General features: G+C 38.9%; 1 protein-coding gene across 1 annotated transcript; it reads left to right on the top strand.

The window, feature by feature from the left end:
* Positions 1-270: 270 nt before the first annotated feature.
* LOC5571709 (lactase-phlorizin hydrolase) lies at positions 271-2,155 on the top strand. Its single transcript, XM_001659804.2, has 4 exons — positions 271-382; positions 443-636; positions 697-1,174; positions 1,237-2,155. Exons 3-4 carry the CDS (start codon positions 715-717, stop codon positions 2,109-2,111), a joined length of 1,335 nt encoding a protein of 444 aa, XP_001659854.2. The 5' UTR covers positions 271-382; positions 443-636; positions 697-714; the 3' UTR covers positions 2,112-2,155.
* Positions 2,156-14,843: the final 12,688 nt, after the last annotated feature.

Genomic DNA, 14,843 nt, shown 5'->3' with positions numbered 1-14,843 from the left:
TCCAGAGCTCACACCGAAAAGCTTGAACAATGGCTTTAAGCTCTTGAAATTTGAAGATACACTAGTAAAGCCAGCGGGGGCAGTTTCTGATGAAAGGCACTAATTGAAATGCCAGCTGATAACTTTGAAAAAATCAAAATAAGATAGCTTTTTGAACCCATCCTATGCATTGATAAAACACAATTGAATGCGATACAATTTGAAACCCATTTTTCTCATCCTGCATTTAAAGATAAGAGATTTTATTCAAAGTATATATAGATGTAATGATCGTTTTCAACAAACTGATTGCCTTTCGGTAAACTAATGTTCACACGGTGGGTTGGTGAAAATCGCTCACCATGTACCAATTTAAAATTACCTTGCTCTGCCTTAGCTTGCTGTAAGATGTAACTTGTGTTTTAGGAATCCAGCCGACTTCACTTCACATTCAATATTTCAGTGTAACGGCAGCAGTGAACGCAGACCTTTTCACCAGATTTCAAATTTGGAGTGGGAACATCATCGTATCAAATTGAAGGTGGATGGAATGCAGACGGCAAGGGAGAATCCATTTGGGATCACTTAACTCACAACTATCCGTGGAAGATTGCGGATCGTACAAATGGTGACGTTGCCTGTGATAGTTACAACAACGTGAGTGCATCTTCAAAATTCATAGTTTTTATACATTATTTAAATTGTTTGTGAAATTAGTGGCGCCGGGATGTAGAAATGAACAAGGAACTAGGAGTCAACATGTATCGATTTTCGATTGCTTGGAGTCGCATCTTGCCAAACGGATTGAGTTACGAAGTCAATCAAGCTGGTATCGATTACTACAACAATCTGATTGATGAGCTTCTGGAAAACGGAATTGAACCTATGGTTACTCTTTACCACTGGGATCTGCCACAACGTTTGCAGGAAATTGGAGGCTGGACAAACAGAGCTATAGTGAATTATTTCAAGGAATACGCCCGGGTTGCTTTCGAAAATTTCGGAGACCGTGTCACTTGGTGGACTACGTTTAACGAGCCCATCCAATCGTGTTTGCTATCATATGAATACGACTCAATGGCACCTGGTTACAATTTCCCAGGAGTACCATGCTATATGTGTGCCCACAATGTACTTCTATCGCACGCTGAAGCAGTTCATCTGTACCGAACTCAATATCAACCAAAGCAGAAAGGTAATCACGTCATCTCAAAAGATCTGTTTATCTTGAACCTCAATCAATTATTTTCCTAACAGGTATGATTGGTATCACAATCGACACCGCTTGGGCTGAACCAAGGAGTGATTCTCCTGATGACATAGAAGCAGCAAACCTTCTGTTGCAGTTCCAGCTTGGATGGTACGCACATCCGATATTCTCGAAGGCCGGCAACTACCCTGAGGTGATGATCGATCGTATCGAGGCATTGAGTAAACAGCAAGGCTTCTCTACATCTCGTCTTCCAAAGTTAACATGGGAGGAGATTAGGAAACTGAGAGGATCCTCAGATTTCTTTGGTATCAATGCTTACACCACGCAGATCGTCTACAAGAACGACGATGATAACTCCATGAGCTACCGTGTTCCTTCGTTCGACCATGACCGCAACACTGTTTCGTACCAAGATCCCTCGTGGCCCGCATCCGCATCAAGCTGGCTGAAGATTTATCCCAAAGGGCTGTATCATCTTCTGCGCTGGATCAGTGAACAGTACGACAATCCTCCAATCTACGTGACAGAGAATGGCGTAAGCGATCTTGGTGGAACTAGGGATGTCGCTCGAGTTCAGTTCTACAACGATTACCTTAATGCCGTACTCGATGCAATAGAAGACGGATCAGATGTGAGAGGATACGTGGCCTGGAGCCTGATGGATAACTTCGAATGGCGAGCTGGATTGACGGAGCGTTTCGGTCTTTACTACGTGGACTACGAAGATCCAGCGAGAACAAGAACAGCCAAGAGCTCAGCGAGGGCATATGCCAACATCATCAAAACGAGGAAAATCGATCCGGATTTCATGCCAGAACCAGAAGTTTACCTTCCAGGTCCAGATGATGATAAAAGTAAGATTGTCAGACGTTGTAAAGCCACTGGTGTAAGTCATTATATGAAATTAACGTGCAACTAACGGAGTGCAAATACAGGTCAATACAGTCATAAATCAAACGGCAATAAGTGTTTACTTATGTAATTTATTAACAGCGGCCCATAAAATAACGACGGGGTTGGTGGTCTAACGGCTACCGCTTCTGCTTCATAAGCAGAAGGTCATGGGTTCAATCCCAGGTCCGTCCCATTCCTCGTACTTTGTAGCTCTATCTTTTACTTGCTTCCACTTTTAATCTATCACAGTTGACCTATTCGTTCATAGCATTTGCTAGAACCAGAGACGGACAAAAACAAACCGTTTCCCTCCTCTTCCATTCTTCCACCATCGAAGCTCACTTTTCTTTGCGCCTGATACTGTCTGCTACCTAAACAGCAAGCCTCTCTGCCATAAAATTACCACCCCTAATCATTCCGCATGAACTGGCGTAGACGCAGCGGTATATTTGGTCTACTGTGGGCCAGTTTTAAATGCATCATCAATTTCTTTCCCTTCCCCTCATTGGTCTGCATTCTGACGTGGCAAGCGCTATTGTTGATTAAAATAGAAAATCACCTGCACTCAGTGCCGGATTTGGGCTTCAGGGGGCCCGGGTCAGATTTCTTGACGGGGCCCTTGGTATAAAATTAGCGGCAAAAGCAAAGCATAGGAAAGTTAAGTATTATGAAAATAAAATATCCGGTTAACATAAACAATTGTAATACTACTCGGATTAGACTATACCCATATCACTTCATGAATATTGCGTAAAATAATTCATCTGTATGAAATACTTGAGAAGTTGCGTATAGCACATGATGAGATTGATGTTTGACTGAATCGTTCACAATCAAGCCCAAAATAAGAAATGTTCCAGTTAAAATCAAGACAATATGATTAATCGAGACTTGGATAACAAAAGTAAATACTAAATTCTTATTTTTTATTTTATCGCAGATATGAACTCGAACGACAGTCATTATTGAAGCAATAAGTAAATCGTTTAACTAAATTATTTTATCGTGTAGAAATTTCCTACATTTATTGTTAAAAAATGTTCCTACCGCGACTGTATTGTGTGCTTTGAAATACTCAATTTGATTTTCATAACAGGAAAGGAACACACGATTGTCTAACTTTAATCAGAAATTTAACTAGTATTTGCGAACAAGAAGCAATTGCTTTCAGAAAGCACTTAGGCTTCACTCTCGGTCAACTAACAACTTCCAGAATTAGCTGTATGAGCTTTCCCCAAAACTCATGTTTTAGTCCCTTGCTTTAAAATTCAAATGGTCCAGATATTCACAAAAGTTTGGAAGAACACTTCGACAAATTGCAGATGATGCTATAGTTTCTGTAATTATTTAAATTCCGTAGATTTTGATCAAGTTTATGGTAAATTTGAAGCTCTTAGCAAAAATTTCAATATTTTTACAAAGCCATGAAAATATTAATACAAAAAAAATACAAAAAAAAAATCAAGAATATGTATGAATTAGTGAGTATCAGAAACCACCTGGAACGTTCTTCCGACAATGCCCACGTCGTCAGCAAAGCAGATGAACTGGCTGGATTTATTGATTCGCCGGTTTCATAACACCTTCTAGCGTAATATTGAACAGGAGGTAGGAAAGACCATCGCCTTGTCGAAGTCCTTTGCGTGTTTCAAACGGGTCCGATAATGCACCCGATATCTTCACATAGCACTGTACACTATCCATCGTTGCTTTGATCAGTCTAGTCAGTTTTCCGGGAAAACCATTCTCATCCATAATTTTCCATAGCTCTTCGCGGTTGATGGTATCATAGGCCGCTTTGAAATCGATGAATAGGTGGTGCGTAGGGACTTGATATTTGCGACACTTTTTGGAGGATCTGCTACAACATAAAGATTTGGTCTGTCGTCGATCGCCCGTCCACAAAACCGGCTTGATAACTTCTCACAAATCTGCTTGCCAGTGGCGATAGACGGCGGAAGATGATTTGGGAAAGCATTTCATAGGCTGCGTTAAGAATGGCGCTCGATAGTTCTCACATTCTAACTTGTCACCCTTTTTGTATATATCCTTCCTGTATCCCAGATCCTGGCTATCAATCGGTGCATACAAGTGGCCAACTATCCGGGCCTTGACGGGTGCCTTGCGGCAGCATCATTGCCTGCGCTGCATTCTTCTCGTCCAAAATCGTCTGACACTCCTCGTCAAACCAACCGTTCCGTCGATTTCCTTCCACGAACCCAATGGCACCTTCCGCTGCGTTGTTAATGGCTGCTTTGAGACTTCTCCAGCAGTCCTCAAGAGGGGCTTCGGTGAGCTCTCCCTCTTCCAGTAAGGGCTTTGCGCGTAATCAGTTGCGACTTTAGGTAGGTTGAGTCGTTCCAGATTGTACCATGGCGGGCGTCGGTGCCGAATGTTGTTCCCAATGGAGAGTCGTTGCGCACTTGAACCGCCACTAGGTAGTAGTCCGAATCGATGTTTGCGCCGCGATAGGTTCTGACGTCGATAATGTCCGAGAAGTGTCTTCCATCAATCAAAACGAGGTCGATTTGCGATTCAGTCTGTTGGGGTGATCTCCAGGTGTACCGATACGGGAGGCTGTGCTGGAAGTAGGTACTATGTATTGTAGTATACCAAGTAGAGTAATAAATACTGTTTAGCATCAATAAATACTGATTAGTTTTAGCAAGCACTAATTACCTCGTTTAGGTCAGTAATTTCCAAGCCATCAGCAACAAACCATTTTTTTGCAAACTACCAAAAACCCCGACCGCCATAAACCGCTTGTTTATGACAGCCTCAAGAAAAAACCCAAACCATCCATCCAATGCCAAGAGCTACCCGCTCTTGAGCACCGTTATTTATAAACACAAACAATACACAATAAACAGTTACCTGAACAAATGTAATCTAGTATTTAAGACCTTAGGTAAATAAACGAAGACACAGTCTAGTGACCTGAACCCTTGGAGTGTGGACACGCTGTCCAACGTATTTAAATACGAGTATCACAATCCTCGACAATCAAAAAAATCAATTGTGTACCAAATGGCGACCGGTGACTTGAGCCTCTTCTCAACACAGCTCGAGGAATAGTGAAATTAAGTGAAAATCACGACTTTGAACAATTATCGTCGCAACAATAAACTCCCAACTCCAGTGATTTGTGTGCAAAGAAAGTCAAACACAATGGGATGGTTCACGTCGGATAATTTCATTTCGAACACCGTCGAAATACCGACAACAGAAATCCGAATTATGGTCGGTGTTGCCATTACCATCAGTGTCGTGCTTGTTGGATACCTGATCCTACGTCTATACAACAAATATCAGAAGAAATCGTTACAAAACACTATGCAACAAGAAATCCGCATGAACAATATGGAAACGAAGTGGCAGGCTAAAGTTTAAAGTGACCAAACCCGTAAAATACGCAAATGTTCGAAATAGTGTGTGGAATGAGTGGCTGCTGGCCAATTTCTGCAACGACGACAACGACGACAACGGCGATACCAACAACATCGTGGAGCAGCACCTCGATCGAAACGACCACAGTGCACGAAATTGAATCGAACATTAACAGTGAGCTTGTGCTAACGGTAATAATAGTGATAGCACTAGCTTGTTTAGCAATTGCGCTAGTATACTATGACAGACAAAGAAGAAAGAAGCAAAGTGCGAACAGTAAATTAATGCAGATCATCATCGCGACAGCGCATCGATCGATTATCGCAGATGTCACAAACGAGCAGCAGAACGAGCAATAAGCAAACCAGACGAGACAAACAGAAACAGGCATATTTTAACCAGCTAGCAGAGGAATGAGCAACCCGGATGAGACTGGCAGAAAACGGTATGTTTTATTAAACGGATTGAATAACTATTAGTATTATAACAAAAAAAAAACGACAATAATAATAATTGCAAACTAGCCTAACGAGAAACTCAGTAAATTAAAAGCCTCTTGAATGAATAGGTTAAGAGATATTGAAGAAGAAACAAAGAGGGAACACCAAAACCTAAAGAAAAGTATTAACAGGGCTAGAACTCTCCAAGGAATCTTACAAAAATCCGAAAAATTAAAAGATTTTCGTAACGAGTACAAAACCATTTTAAAGTCATACGAATATAGACTAACACCAAAAGTTTGGGACCTCGAAGTAACAAACTACGAGAAACTAAAGTTAATATTTGAGGAATGTCACACAATTCTAGACAGATCCAAAATACTACCAACATTTAAGGCAATAGCCAAAGCAGCAATTATTTGCAATCGATTGAGCCTCAAAAATCAAGAAGTTAACGTAACGGTTACTACCACCACCATGCCTCTCGATATCAAATTGGCTACCGCCATTGTACAGCCGTATGATGGTTCGCCCAATGGACTAGATACATTCATAGACTCGGCCAATCTATTAAAAGAATCGGTCGACGGAACAAATTTACAAACAGCAATAAAATTTTTACGTACCAGACTAACTGGCAAGGCAAGACTAGGTCTGCCTGACAATCTTACAACCATCGATTCTTTAATTGACAACGTAAAGTCAAGGTGCGAAGAAATAGTAACACCTGAAAGTGTTTTGGCAAAACTAAAAACAATAAAACAAAAAGGGGATATCGACAGTCTTTGTAATGATGTCGATTCCCTCTGCAGTCAACTCCGTGCGACTTACATAGCAAGCGGAGTTCCCGACAACGTAGCAAAGAAAATGGCTACAAAAGCAGGCGTAGATGCACTCGCAACCGGAGTAACCAACCACGAGACCAGAATTATTTTAAAAGCCGGAAATTTCACAGACGTGAAACAGGCAATACAGAAAGTTGCTGAAAATGCAAACAGCAACACTAACAACTCCCAAATATTAAACTTACATACCAATCGGCAGTTCAATAGGAACCGGAGTGTCACTAATCGGAGCCGAGGTAATTACAATTCTAACGGCAATTACAATTATAATGATAATTACAATTCTAACTACAACAATAATTACAACAATAACAGACGTGAATTTCGTAATAACGATTTTAGACGCCAACAACCTCAAGAAAGGGAAAATTTTGGCAGAAATTATCAAAGAGGTAATGGATCCTCACATCACCCACAAAACGTACAATCCAATCGCAATTATCACGGCAGAGGCGGACATAACTGCTTCCGTCGGATATATGCCACAAACATAGAAACAGATCAAAATCAACCACAAATGCAACAACAATTTACAAATTCTGCACAAATCCCGCAATCTCAACCTGTAACAAACAACAACTCTTTTTTAGGGAATTTGGCATCCCAAGCCAATCTGGGACAATATATGCACTAAATCTAAGTGCAGCAAACTTCGTAAACGTATTTGTTGGTATGACCAACTCAATATGTTCATTTATAATCGATAGTGGAGCAGATATATCAATCATGAAAGTAGATAAACTCCTACCACACCAAGTAGTAGACAGGAGCAAAAACTATCGAATAACCGGAATTACCGATGGCGTAAAAGAGACATTAGCCGAAGCCATTACGCCTCTAAAATTTAATAATGGATTAATAGTTAACCACAATTTCCAGTTAGTAGAATCTAACTTCCCCATTCCAACCGATGGCATACTCGGACGTGATTTCCTGACAACATTTAAGTGCACCATTGACTACGAGCATTGGCTGCTAAATTTCAAATTTCAACAATCGGAAATATCGATTCCCATTGAAGACAACTACAACGGAAAAATACTTATACCAGCAAGGTGCGAAGTAGTACGAAAAATTCCAAACTTCAATGTCTCAGAGGACACCTTAGTGCATTCACAAGAGATACTTCCCGGTGTTTTTTGTGGAAACACTTTAGTCTCCCAAAATTCACCATGTGTAAAATTCATTAACACTACTGAGAAAGAAGTACTAATACAAAATTTTAAACCAAAAATTGAACCGTTAAATCATTATGTGACCATTAAACACAATCATTTGAGTAAAACGCAGAACTCAGATAGAGTACAGGAAGTTATCTCACAAATAAATTTCGATAAAGTACCACAATTTGCAAGGAAAAATCTCCAAGCGCTCATCACAGAATTCCAAGATATATTCAGTCTACCCGATGAAAAACTACCCACGAACAATTTTTACAGCCAAAGTATACATGTTAACGATAAAATCCCTGTGTATATCCCCAACTACAAAAATATACACTCACAAAATGGCGAAATGGAAGCCCAAATTCAGAAAATGTTGAATGATGAAATAATAGAACCATCTATTTCATCATACAACTCACCAATTTTATTAGTTCCGAAGAAATCGGACAATGATACAAAAAAGTGGAGACTTGTTGTCGATTTCCGACATTTAAACAAAAAAGTCTTAGCAGATAAATTTCCACTTCCACGTATTGACACAATACTTGACCAATTGGGAAGAGCCAAGTATTTCAGTACATTAGATTTGATGGCGGGTTTTCATCAAATAACACTAGATGAAGACTCTCGCAAATATACAGCCTTTTCATCAGCATCCGGACATTTCCAATTTACAAGGTTACCGTTTGGACTGAATATTAGTCCAAATAGTTTCCAACGGATGATGAACATAGCAATGGCAGGCTTAACGCCAGAATGCGCATTTGTATACATTGACGACATTGTTGTCGTAGGATGTTCTGTCAATCACCATTTTGACAATTTGAGAAAAATATTCGAACGACTGAGATATTACAACCTCAAGTTGAACCCGAACAAATGCAATTTTTTCCGAACGGAAGTGACTTATCTCGGTCACAAAATAACAAGCAATGGCATTCTTCCAGATGATTCCAAATTCAAAGCCGTGGAAAACTTTCCCACGCCTACGAATGCAGACGAAGTTCGTCGATTTGTAGCTTTCTGCAATTATTACCGCAAATTCGTCCCGAATTTTGCAAACATAGCAAAACCACTGAATGATCTGTTACGAAAAGACACAAAATTTGAATGGAATTCAGTACACCACGAAGCGTTCAATAAACTAAAAATGTATTTAATGTCACCCCAAATATTACGATACCCGGATTTCACTAAAGAATTCATAGTGACTACCGATGCTTCAGACGTGGCGTGCGGAGCAATCCTCTCGCAACGCTACGAAGAAGGAGACTTACCCATAGCATACGCCAGTAAAAGTTTTACAAAAGGCGAAAGAAATAAACCAATTATAGAAAAAGAATTAACCGCCATTCATTGGGCAATCGATTACTTTAGACCTTATTTATATGGACGAAGATTTAAGGTCCGTACAGACCATCGTCCATTAGTTTATTTATTTAATATGAAAAAACCTACATCTAAGCTGACTAGAATACGTTTAGATTTGGAGGAATTTGAATTCGATATAGAATTCGTTCCTGGAAAAGCAAACGTGGGTGCAGATGCACTTTCACGAATTGTCCTAAACTCCGAAGAACTTAAGCAACTATCCATTTTATTTGTAAATACTAGATCCATGGTTAAGAAAAAAAATTTAGGGCAAGATAAAGTGACACCTCAAAAATTAGTGGAACCACATTTACAGACTGATCACCTGGTTGTGCGTGAAACTGAAAATCCTTCTGAGGTCCAGAAACTTTTAAAACTTGATTGTGTAGTGCACCATAATCAATTAACGATAATATTATTAAATCATAACAGCAGAAAGATACTCAAGCAATTTACAACAAAATTTACGCGCGATAATGGAAGTCAAGCCTTAGAGTTTGCTCTTCTAGAATTAATGAAATATATGAAATTTTACAAAAGAGACAAGCTTGCATTATCAATGGAAAACGAAATCTTCAAATCCATCTCTTTACATACACTAAAGGAAATCGCAAACAATGCCATTTCCACGTATGAGATAATTCTTTATAAACCTCCGACGTTTATAGAGAACGAAGAAGAAATTATTAAAATCTTATCACAGTATCACATGACACCTACGGGAGGTCATGTAGGCCAACACAGACTTTATTTAAAACTAAGAGAAATTTACAAATTTAAAAACATGAAAAATTTAATATCCAATTTCGTCAGAAATTGTGAAAAATGCAAAATCAACAAAATAACAAGACACACCAAGGAACCAGAAGTTGTCACTACAACTCCATCCAAACCATTTGAAGTACTTTCAGTGGACACTGCAGGACCACTGACAAGAACAAATAATGGTAACCGATATATTTTAACAATACAATGCAACCTTACCAAGTACATTGTACTAGTACCGGTACCAACCAAAGAAGCAGCAGTATTAGCTAGAGCATTGGTATACAATTTTATTTTGATTTATGGGACATTCTTGGAGCTCAGAAGCGATCAAGGATCAGAATATAACAACGAGATTCTTGAACGGATTTGTAAACTCCTAGAAATAAAACAAAATTTTTCCACCGCATATCACCCACAGTCTATTGGAACATTAGAAAGAAATCACAGATGTTTAAACGAATATCTGAGATGCTTTACTAATGCTCATCAAACAGACTGGGATGATTGGGTCAAATTCTATGAATTTTCATTTAATACAACACCTCACACAGAACATGGTTATACTCCTTATGAATTAATTTTTGGAAGAAAGGCAAGATTACCGCAAGAGTCTAAAAACTTAAGTTTAGAAGTCGAACCAATGTATAACTTCGAACAATATGATGCAGAACTAAAATTTAGACTTCAAAATTCAAACAAAATAGCAAGAAACAATTTAATTAAAAATAAACACAAAAGGCAAAATACAGCAAATACAAATGTAAACCCCATCACATTAAATGCAGGAGATAAAGTATACATCACAAACGAAAACAGGAAGAAACTAGATCCCTTTTATATAGGTCCATACGAAATTGTAAAATTAGAAGAGCCAAATTGCTTCATCAAACATACTGTAACGAATAAAGTCACCAAAGTCCATAAAAATAGATTAATAAAAGCTTAAAAGCTAGTTAAATACTTTTACCGATACATTAAGACTTATATTTTCTTTTTTCCGAATGGTTACACCATTCTCCTAAAGGGGGGAGGTGTAGTATACCAAGTAGAGTAATAAATACTGTTTAGCATCAATAAATACTGATTAGTTTTAGCAAGCACTAATTACCTCGTTTAGGTCAGTAATTTCCAAGCCATCAGCAACAAACCATTTTTTTGCAAACTACCAAAAACCCCGACCGCCATAAACCGCTTGTTTATGACAGCCTCAAGAAAAAACCCAAACCATCCATCCAATGCCAAGAGCTACCCGCTCTTGAGCACCGTTATTTATAAACACAAACAATACACAATAAACAGTTACCTGAACAAATGTAATCTAGTATTTAAGACCTTAGGTAAATAAACGAAGACACAGTCTAGTGACCTGAACCCTTGGAGTGTGGACACGCTGTCCAACGTATTTAAATACGAGTATCACAATCCTCGACAATCAAAAAAATCAATTGTGTACCAAAGTATGACCATGTTTTTGTTGGCGGCGAAATCAATCAGTCTAAGGCCGTTTTTGTTCGTAAGCTGGTGAGCGCTAAACTTCCCTATAATCGGTCTAAATTCCTCCTCCTGGCCAACCTGAGCGTTGAGATTTCCGATAACGATTTTGACATCATGGCTTGGGCAGCCGTCGTATTCACGTTCCAGCTGCGCGTCCTTATCGTCATCGTCACTTGTTAGGTGAGGGCTGTGCACGTTGATTATGCTGATATTGAAGAAACGGCCTTTGATCCTCAACTTGCACATTCTGTTGTCGATTGGTCACCACCCAATCACGCGCCTTTGCATTTCGCCCATCACGATAAAAGCTGTGCCCAGCTCATGTCTGTTGCCACAGCTCTGGTAGATGGTATAACCATCCCTATACGTCGACCCTTTCCAGCGAACCTCCTGCAGCGCTACGATGTCGAACTTACGGACCCTCAATAATTCGGAAAGAATACAGGTACTTCCCAAGAAATTTGATAATCCGAGTTTCCAATCGTTAGTCCGTTTTCGATGCCTGGGTCTATGCCGATTGTTCCGGTACGAATTTACATTGTATGATTCCTGTACCGATGATTTTTACGGATGGCTTGCACCAACCCCTGTCTCGCCGGAGGATCATCGTGCACAGCACTGTTTAGAGTCCCACGCTGGCACTAGGACGATGATCAGCCACTCCTAACATGCAGACCAGACGCTCTGATAAGTTACACCCTCAGAAGAGAGGAGCCCCCCTTCCCTGCCAGCATACGACCAAGGTCCCACCAGGGTTGGTTAAACGATATTCCCTACGGTTACTCGTACCCCAGGCGGCACCACGGGGAGGTAGAGATAGGAGTTACTGGACAAAAAGCTAAGGACCTACCTGTAGATACGCGAAGTACCAATGGTACGCATTGTCCAGTCATTTACCACCCAGGTGAAAACTCATTCTTCTTTTTAAAATCAAAATGGCCTCAAAATCCAATATGGCTACCAAATATTCACACTCACTATAATGCTTCTATTCTTTGCTAAAATAAAAAAAAACAACAATTGAGAACATGTTATTATTATTGATTTATAATCAAACATTATTAGAGAGGAAAACCTTTTCAAGTAATTTCTTTTCCGAGACCTCTATCAAAGAGGCACAAAATGTTATAAAAACACACTTATATTATATTTTATTCTATTCTTAGTGCTTGCACAGCCAATATTGAAACGCATCCTGAAAATGGTTTTGTAATGTCTTCCAATATTTTCTTGTCAGCATTAATGTATGCAGCATATCGGTGATAGGGTTTTGGTACCGGGAGTACCGGTACCGAAACTACCGGTATTACCGACCAATTTTTGGTACCGAAATACCGGTACTGGACAGCATTGAGTACCGGTACTTTCGGTACTGATGAAAAATCTAATCGTTTATTCGTTTGAATCAATGAATTTCTCCACCATAAATGGAACGTAAGTTTGGTAAAGTTCGTGTACGATGAACTTCTTAGGTCAATCAAGGGACGTATTACATAAAGGCTTATTCTAACTATCACCCTTTCAGCACTTATCATGGTTTATCTCCTTGCATAAAAGCACGAATTATCGATGATTTCAGGATACTGAAACATATAAAGGTGCTTCAATAAGGCACAAAGATGGATAGAAATTGTTCGGGATAATTCTACGGGACATAAATTACGAGTCTTCCAAATTCAAAGCAAAATATTTAGTGACATTTCACGATGCATGGGCATTGGGCAACAATTCGAGCAACTTCCGAATGGATTCAGAAAGAGCTTTCTCCATGCCTGAAAGTTTTGTTACAGAAATACGCACCCATATGGCAAATCAACGTTGAACTTTGAACATGCTTTACATTTTTTTACTCCTAATCCATGAATGAAAAGCAAGGCAATACATTAAAATAGTCCATAAATTATTAATTTTGAACGGAAAATCGAAATCGCACAATATACATTATTACGCATGACATCAGCAACTTCTTTTAATTTCCTATAAAACGGACAACTGTGGATGGTTGAAGGATAGATTTGAATGAATATGGTCCACCACGCTAGACAAAGCTTGCATTTCAACACATATTTTGTTTATTTCATAAGTTAACTCATAATTATTCTAAGATCAATTTTCATAAAAAGACAATAAGTTCCAGCAAACTTGTATCAATTGACGAATTTGAAAAAATTGCAAATTGTTTGTCCAATACTGTATGCTTTATAATTATTGCAAGCATTTCTCCCAGTACCGGTATTTTATCGGTACTACCGGTACTGAGAGTTACAGTACCGTAGAACCGGTACTGGTTAAAAGGGGTCGGTACTAGGAACCCTAATCGGTGATATGAGACAAATATTAAAATGGCCAGGCCCACTGTGCATACTTGGTTTTGAAGATAATCCAAAATATTACGGTGATCAGATTACACAGCGTAACAAAAATTACATTTTTGTGTGTCTCAAGGATTAAATTAGGTGTCTTTAGTAGATTTTGGGTCGCTGAATCTAATGCCGTTCTCAGAAATGTCCCTACATGTCACAAAGTTGTATGAAACACTGGTTTAATTGATGTTTACATGAAATTTAAAGTATGATTGATCAAACTTTTTTGTGATCTAATTCAGTGAGCATGCAAAATAGGACTTCAACTTTTATTCCAGATATAATTTGGTTGAAATTGAAAGATAAAATTAACAATAAATCGATTTTTTTCAACATGCTTGCAGTCCCCATACAAGATTCTTCATTTCTCTTATATGACAAAATACAATACTTTTCGAAAACACCAAAAAATAACTTTTGAGCATCGATAGTATTATAAACTTTACTGATAATTATTGTTATACACATGAAGTTTGAATTATGTGGCAAATTACGCAAATTATTTGCCTTACAAGCTGGGAAACTTGCATGCAAGTTGGCTGATATAGTCAAATTTTGCATTTTCTACAGCCAATATCTTAAAAACTAGACGTGCTCTGATATTAGAAATGATATGAAAACGGCAATGGATTCAGCAACCCCTATTTAAGTAAATAGCGGTATTTTGATGCTTGAGACAAAAACGTGTTCACACTGCATTCACTTGTGAATAACATGATAAACGCAAATATTTGAATTTTTAACAGAAGAAACGTGGACAACTGTACCAACCGTTTCATTTCAAGGAGACAGATAAAATCGTTGGGAGTGACGTTGCTAAGAATTTTAATGCACACTCCATGTGATGCTTCTACTTCTCTTGGAATGGAATACAGGTATTTCTCTATTGTGCCCTGGCTCAGGGACCTTGGCTTAAGCGCCTT

This window comes from Aedes aegypti, chromosome 2 (genome assembly GCF_002204515.2).
Source record: "Aedes aegypti strain LVP_AGWG chromosome 2, AaegL5.0 Primary Assembly, whole genome shotgun sequence".
In the NCBI taxonomy this organism is placed as follows: Eukaryota; Metazoa; Arthropoda; class Insecta; order Diptera; family Culicidae; genus Aedes; species Aedes aegypti.
This window is presented reverse-complemented; position numbering and strand designations above follow the sequence as displayed.